This window comes from Chelonoidis abingdonii, chromosome 2 (genome assembly GCF_003597395.2).
Source record: "Chelonoidis abingdonii isolate Lonesome George chromosome 2, CheloAbing_2.0, whole genome shotgun sequence".
Classification (NCBI taxonomy): Eukaryota; Metazoa; Chordata; order Testudines; family Testudinidae; genus Chelonoidis; species Chelonoidis abingdonii.
Genome location: NC_133770.1, coordinates 64,142,587 through 64,150,588, shown reverse-complemented (window position 1 = coordinate 64,150,588; position 8,002 = coordinate 64,142,587). Strand labels below are relative to the sequence as shown.

Below are 8,002 nucleotides of genomic sequence, written 5' to 3'. Positions count from 1 at the left end.
TCTTGGGGGTCCCCAGGGAAGGTTTTGGGGAGACCAGAGTTTATCAGGCACTCAGAGTCCTGATTGGTGGCAGCGTATCAGATCTAAGCTGGTAATTAAGCTCAGAGGAATTCATACTAGTACCTCATTTTTTGGACTCTAAGGTTCAAATTGAGGAAAGAATACTATGACACCACTATCCTCCATGAACTTACCCAGCTCTTTTTTGAACCCTGTTATAGTTTTGGCTTTCACAACATCCTCTGGCAAGGAGTTCCACAGGAAGATACTTAATCACATGAGTAGCCCCACTGACTTTAACAAGAGGAGATAAAAAGGGTAAAAAGCAGCGCTGCATGAGAGAAGGAGCAAAATTAAGGAGAGAGGAAAGTACAAGAGCTTTCCTTCCGACTGTTTAAGAGTCAGTCTCGATTACCTTCTTCAGAGACCTGTGGCAAAAAGTTGTTAACTTTTTATTTTAAATATTAAAAACATTAAAATAAGCCAATTTTGAGAAGACTTACTAGTAAACATCAAGTTAAAAAAGTGACTGGCTGAAGCAAGCACAACACGATGAGCTGGGATCTTTCTTTCCTGTACCATGAGAATGACATCACAGAGAGTTTTCTAATAAAAAAGTAAAGATCAACTTTGTGAGAAACACACACCAGATTATTATTATAAAAAAAGTTTTCAGAAATCCATTGCTTTCTCTGCTCTCCAGCTAGCAGGCTCATCACATTACGGTAAAGTAAACAACATAAGAACAATTAGTAGTTTAGATATGCCAAACAAAGGTGAAGGGACGATCAAAGTTAAGGCTTACATATCAATCTTGGTTTACCCTGTTTAGCAAGACAATAATGCACCTTTATATTGGAGACAAATAGATCACCCAAGCTTCAACTCAAAAATATGCAAGTTAAAGGGCCAGTTGTCAGTTTAAAAGTTTCCACAAAGAAATTTTTTTTTACCTGCCATTGTCTAAGTAACATCACTGTTCTGAGAATTCTGTTTACTCAGTTTGGTTACCTGGTATATTTTGACAACACTGAATGTCTAGTCAGACAGTTTTCCCATTTGTGTGACCTTTCACACAGTGACAGTAAGAGAAAGCACCTATAAAACTGGAAAAGTTGTTGGAGCAAGAATAGTGAGTAGGGGTGGAATATATATATATATAAACAGAATTAAAGTTGGCATCCCTTTAAAACTGACTTTAAGAACATGACCACTGACTTGTGTCAGACTTCAATGGGAACCGAGGACATACAGCATCAGGTTCTTATTGAATTCACTAATATTGCTGTCTAGCATTAGAACTTCATTCTGAGGTACATGAAGTTCCCTTATTGCAAAAAAGTTAAACCAAAACAACCTATTAATATAGTGGGAAGGAAGTGTGCATAGTTAGAACTAGATAGGGAAAACAGAATGATAGGTTAAATAAACGATTATTTGAGTTCCAGTCAGATCCCTAAATGCTCTTTTAGTAGTTTTTGGCTCACTCAGGAAATAACACAGAACAGAAGCACCTACAGCTACAATAACAGATTCCTAAAAATAATGCATATGTCAAAAAAACAAACAAACATTGTTTGAGTAACAAGTGTACAGCAGAAAGAGGTCCCTTTGCACATCGGTAGCTTAAAATACTTAAGCAATAACGACCAAATTTGGTCTTAAAAGAAGTTCCAAACCCAAGGCCTTGTAGGCAAAACTTCAGAGCAAGTTCTTTTACAGATGAATTCGAAATTCTTAAACACATTTGGCTCAAACAGAAATGCTGTCTGACTTCTGACAAGCATAACTGTAATATTCTGCATTTAATTCAGATGGTAGGGTCCAAGAAGGAACCAAAGCCAAGATTTTTAGTGACGATATTAAAAGCTGCCAACACTTTTGCACAACACGGGAAACATGACCTGTTGTGAACTACCACTCCCTGCTTTGTTTTGAAAAATAAGAATGCTGTCATTTGAAATTTACCTAGAGGAGGGACTTCTATACAAACAGGTCTTATTTCTTAGTCAGATTTTTCACTCAAAGATGGTCGTTAATTTTTTCCTCTTAAAATGCTTTCCTTCACCTCCACCCATCCCCCTCCACCCCAGAGATGGAAGGAGTGCGTGAACACAAACAAAACTAAATACAGCCCTCTAGGAGAGGGAAACTGATTTCAGCTTCAGTACAGAGCCTTCTTTCCTGTATTGCACACACGCTTGTTAGAGCAATTTAAGATGTCCATATTTGGAGCCTCCCAATCCTGATAATGTCTCCTTTTAATTAAAATTGGTAGTTTTATGGGATGAGAAATATTTCCACACTCATTCATTCCCACTCAATGGTTCTAGAGCACAGGCGTCGACTCCATGGGTGCTCCAGGGCTAGAGCACCCACAGGGAAAAATTAGTGAGTGCTCTGCACCCATTGGCAGCCAAGTTCCTCCTGTCCCACCTCTTCCTCCTCTCCTGAGCGCACTACATCCCCGCTTCTCCACCTATCTCCCAGCACACTCCAGGAGGGAGGAGGAGCAGGAACAGGAACATGGTGCGCTCAGGGGAGGAGGTGGGGCCAGGGCAGAGATTTGGGGAAGGAGTTGGAATAGGGGCAGGGAGGGTGAAGAGTTGGGGTGAGGACTCTGGGGAATGGGGTTGAAATGGGGGTGGGAAGGGGCAGGGCCTCATGGAAGGGGTGGAGTGGGGGCAGGGCCGGAGGCAAGCACCTACGAGAAAGAGAGGAAGTCGGTGCCTCTGTTCTAGAGCATCAGACAATAGTTACAACTCAAGGTTCTAATTTTCAAATTCTTAAGCAGGTAGCTTCACTCATGTGAGTAGCTCCACGGAGTCCTTTGGTTAACCACTGACTAACTACAATTGCATGCGTAAGAGTTTACTTTACAGACCACACATTTGATAAATTTTGAGCTGTTCTACTCTGTGTACTGAATACAGCATTAAGAACATTGCCCTGCCACCATTAGCTGAAGCAAGGGAAATGCAGAAATAAAATTATCTAAATTAGTAAAACTTGGAGTGGAAATAAAAAGCTATGTGGTCCATTTGTGCAATGAGAGGTTCTCAGCAGGACAGCACATCATGGGGATGAATACTGCCTGAAACAACAGCTCTGAGAGGCGTGAATTGCTCGATTCATTGCAGTAGGTATTCTCACCCCCCTTCCCCAGTGTCAGTGCTCACGAGCCTGTGCTATGAAGGGAGCAATCCCATTCTCACCCCCAGTCTCAGCACTTTGTGCCTGGTGCATGCTCCAAACACGCCTGTTTTCAACTCCTCACCCACAGGGTACTGGGAGATGGGGCTCAGACTCCCACAGAGAGATAGGGTCCCCCAGTTGCCAGCTCATATGTGGAAGGGCAGCGAGAGAAACTTCCCAGAAAAGTTAGACCCCTTTTTAAATTAGCTGTACTACTCAGGGCTTATTTCCCCAAAATATATAAGCCCCCTTGAGAGAGGCAGACAGTGGCAACATGCCGACAGATTTCTGCCAGGGATAGGGTTTGAATTTACAGTGCATGGGTGCAGCTCAGATTCAACGGCCACAGCAGTTCCCTTGAGCCATCAAATTACTGTGAAAATACAGTGCAAATCCTCATTTCAGCAGAGCCCTAGGGCTTGTCTACACTGGCAATTTACAATGCTGCAACTTTCTTGCTATGCACCTCATGGAGGAGGGTTTTTTAGAGTACTGGAAGAGCTATCTCCCAGCACTGTGCTGCAACCATACAAGCCACGTTAAAGCACTGCTGTGCTTTAGTGTTGCCAGTGTAGACTAGCCCTTAGTCTTGCTGCACATGTGCATTTCATTTTCTCTGGCTCCACCTACTTTCCTAACTTAACCCTGAATATCTTCTACAGGAGTAGTTCCCAAACTCCCTTCCCTCCCATCCCCCAAAGATACTATTTTGAGAACAAAATGGTGTCCTCCAGCATGTTCCAGCCCTGGTTCAAGGGACAGACCCCCGCATAAACCATGGTGGACCCTCAGGGATACAGCGACACCAATTTAGAAACCACTGCTCTACAGCATAAACCTCCAAAGGGGCACCGAGTATCTTGCACTAGCTGAACTAAATCCCAAGTGACTGAGATCAGTCTGAGGGGAGGACAAGAGCCACAGTCTGAGCCCTAAGCATGGGCAAAACCCAGAAGCTTAGATTTTGTAAAATGTACCACCTACTCCCTCCCCCCCCAAAATACAACATCTAAGGAACGCTTTGCTCAGATGACCTCTAACTTGGTGTACTAACATTACCTGGCACCCTCGTGTGTCACTGAAAATTTCAAGATAATCTGAGTAACCATGCAGATTTTAAACACATTTTGAGTCAGCCTTAGACCTGAAAGTGATGTTCAGTCATAACTACAGTGGTGCTGGTGCTCTGCTATAATAAAGCACCATGCACCCATATGCCAATACATTACTATTTTTGTGTGTTGTGGCAGCATCTAGAGGCCTCAATCAAGAACTGGGACCTCATAGTGCTAGGCATTGTATGTACATGTATTGAGAAGATGTTTCCTGCCTCAAATTGCTTACAAACAAGGGACAGCACCATTCAGTGGTCTCAGATTGGTATTGTGAGTGAATGGCACTCTACATAAACAATAAAAACCACCTTAACACCAGATGTTCTCCACCAGTACTACATTATCAGAACTGAAAGGTACATCCTCTGAATTATGGATGTGAAGGTACACTGAAAAATGGTTTATCCAAATGAGAACAAACAAAAGCATACATGTGGACAACCAGATACAATACTTTTAGTCTGCCAATGGACTAGTTTGCTGAACATATTAATTCAATTTGCACTGAGTACCAGAACTCAGTATACAGACTCCTTTTAAGCAAGCTTTTACTCTTCCTTTTTTGGTTATTTGGAAAAAACAAGTATAAGTAGTGTGGGGGGAAAAACTGACTTCTACAACATGAATTCATAACTTCTGGCCCACCACAGTAATACACAGATGATGGGGCAATGAGAGCGGAAAGGGACAGTGGGAAAGATGTGAAGGTCAAAAGTAAATTGTTTCACTAGCCTGACGTCAGTTTTTGGCAATCTGGGGCCTGATCCAACTCCCATATAAATCAGTGGGAGTTGGACTGGGCCTTTGGGAAGGTTCATGCTGGAGGAGTATTTACCTTCTACTAGTAAACATAGTATTGCACCTAGTACAAAGGGCTGTTCATGCCCCAGTTCCAGTCACCACACTACCTCTGGTTGTTGAGTCAGCTGTGGTTTTGGCTTCCTATCCACAACCTCAAAGGCACTTGAATCCTAGAATTAAGTTTGCTTTTGTGGAGTTGGCTGGTTGTTTTAAACAGAGTTGGCAGTTTTTTAAAGAGACATTATTAAGGGCACACAAGCAAACTATCCCACTGCATAGGAAAGACTGGAAGTATGGGAAGACACCATGTGGTTTAACCAGGAGATCTTCAATGACCTGTAACTCAAAAGAGAGTCATACAAGAAGTAGAAACTAGATCAACTTACAAAGGATGAATATAAAACACCACCACAAGCATGTAGGGACAAAACTGGAAAGGCCACGGCACAAAACAAGGTTAAGCTAGGTAGAGACAGAAAGTGTAACAAGAAAGTATTTTACAAACACATGAGAAGTAAGAGGAAGACGAGGGTCAAGGTAGGTCCATTACTCAGTGAGGAGGGAAAGACAATTACAGAAATCTAAGTCTTAGAATATGCACAACGTGCCTCAGGAGGCATGTGACCAGGATTCATAACCAAATTTGGTCCACTGGTTGGATCATTAGCTTCCCTGGGTCGTGTAACGATGGGTAGTGTGATATGAACACTGATCTACGTTCCCCCCAAAAACGCAGTGATGGCCTAAATCTTAAATGCCTGCTTCATTTCAGATTTCACCAAAAAAGTTAGCAGAGACTGGATGCCTAACATAGTAGACATTGGCATAAATGGGGTAGGATCTGAGGCTGCCATGCGTGGCTTGTGTCACTGCACAGAGCTGGGAGCCCAGTGCTCTAAAAAAAACCATGTCCATTAGGGGAATAGCTCCCAGCGACAGTGCTCTGTCTACACTGGCACTTTACAGCACTGAAACTTGCAGCACTCAAGGGGGGAGGGTGTTTTTCCACACCTCTGAGCGAGACAGTTGCAGCGCTGTAAAGTGCCAGTATAGACAAGCCCCTGGGCAAGTTAGATGTCTTCAGGTCAATCATTTTTATCTTATTGTCTCTGGAGTCTGGACCTTGAGTTTACCTTGTCCAAAAAATTTGGACCTTGACAAAAAATAATTGACTACCGCAGTCTAGATAATTGGAGCTCTGCATGGATACAAAATTTGTATTTGCATCTGATCCGTGATCTGCAAATGTGGACCGCGGATATCCACTGATTTGCAGGGCTCTATAGTTAATACTTAGTCCTGCCTCAGTGCAGGGGAATGGACTAGATCAGTGGTTCCCAAACTTGTTCTGCTGCTTGTACAGGGAAAGTCCCTGGCAAGCCAGGCTGGTTTGTTTACCTGTCGCATCCGCAGGTTTGGCCAATCGCAGCTCCCAGCGGCCACGGTTTGCAGCTCCAGGCCAATGGAAGTTGCTGGTAGTGGCGGCCAGTATGTCCCTCGGCCCGCGCTGCTTCCAGCAGCTCCCATTGGCCTGGAGCAGTGAACCATGGCCAATGGGAGCCGCGATTGGCCGAACCTCTGGACACGGCAGGTAAACAAACCGGCCCAGCCCGCAAGGGGTTTCTCTGTACAAGCGGCGGAACAAGTTTAGGAACCACCTGACCAGATGATCTATCAAGATCTCTTCCAGTCCTACATTTTTATGTTTCACTTTCTCACAGAAAAAATAAATAGGTCTTCCTTTGCATCAAGGAGTCATTATGGTTATTCTGGATGCTCTTGGACCAAGCCTGCAATAATTTGATCTTTTTCCAGTAATGACTGGCACATCTTGAATTCTGCCAGTTTGTCTGAAAGCCACTTCCAGGGTCATGATTTTGGACAGTCAGCCTAGATATCCATCAGGTTATTGGCCTAGGAGGATGATCAACCTGAAGACAAGGCTAGCACCAGCATTTAGGAATTCAAAAGAATAGAGGAAAACTTCGTAGCTCAGGGTTGGCCTTACCATGAGACAAACTGAGGTGGCTGCCTCAGGTGCCAGACTGTGGGGGGGTGGGGGAGAGGGGGACACCACTAGGACCCAGAGTGTAGAAAACTGTGTCTGCTCCTGGTGCATATGTATTCTGTCTGTTCTAGATGCACAGAGATGGTGGAGTGCTGTGCTGGAGGAAGGAAGGCACAAGCGACTTAACAGGCAGGAGGCAAAAAGGTGAGAGGGAATAACAGAAAGCAGCAGGGAGAGTGAGGAGGAGGAGCCTCTTATGTACCTCTCTAGCACCCCAGGAGCTTGGACTGATTAACATCAGCTCCTCAGGGAGCTTCCTGCTGCTTCCCTGAACACACTTGAGGAGAACAGGCAGTCAACTGAAGTAGTAGGAACCAGTCAGGCCCTTAAGACGCCGATGTCTTCCCTCGCTCAAGCCCTGCTACTAGTCAGTTTATTTGTCCCCTTCAATTGAGTGTTGAGAGCCAATATAGCTGGCACAGAACAGCAGTCATGAGTGAAAGAAGAAAACACCCCTCTGGGGCAGCATTCAGAAAAAGCAAGCAAGCAAAGGAAGCTTTTTTATCTAACCAGGAAGGAGCTCTCCTGTGATACATAGACACAAATCTTCACAGTGAGCCTTCCGGCCCCAGTGAGGATATGAGTGGTGAGGAGATGCCTGATCTTCCAGTTAGTCAGAGTGCAGGTGACCTGGCAGCTACTGCAGCATCCATATCTCCATCTCAAATGACAATGAAAACAGAAGTTTCCATCCAACACATTATTGGCGTGAAATCCCCAATGGTGAAAAAGTGAAGAGGTCATGGCTTATGTACTCAAAACCCCAGAATGCTGCATACTGTTTTTGGTGCAAACTCATCCAGTCTCATGTTCCAGCCACATT

At 44.2% G+C, this 8,002-nt stretch overlaps 1 protein-coding gene across 1 annotated transcript in view; it reads right to left on the bottom strand.

Annotated features, from left to right (window-relative positions):
* KLHL7 (kelch like family member 7) overlaps window positions 1-8,002 on the bottom strand; it is a 51,476-nt gene that overhangs the window by 33,197 nt on the left and 10,277 nt on the right. The window contains exon 2 of the mRNA XM_075061993.1: window positions 504-606. Coding sequence (XP_074918094.1) covers window positions 504-606 — 103 coding nt within the window. The remainder of the gene's footprint in view (window positions 1-503; window positions 607-8,002) is intronic.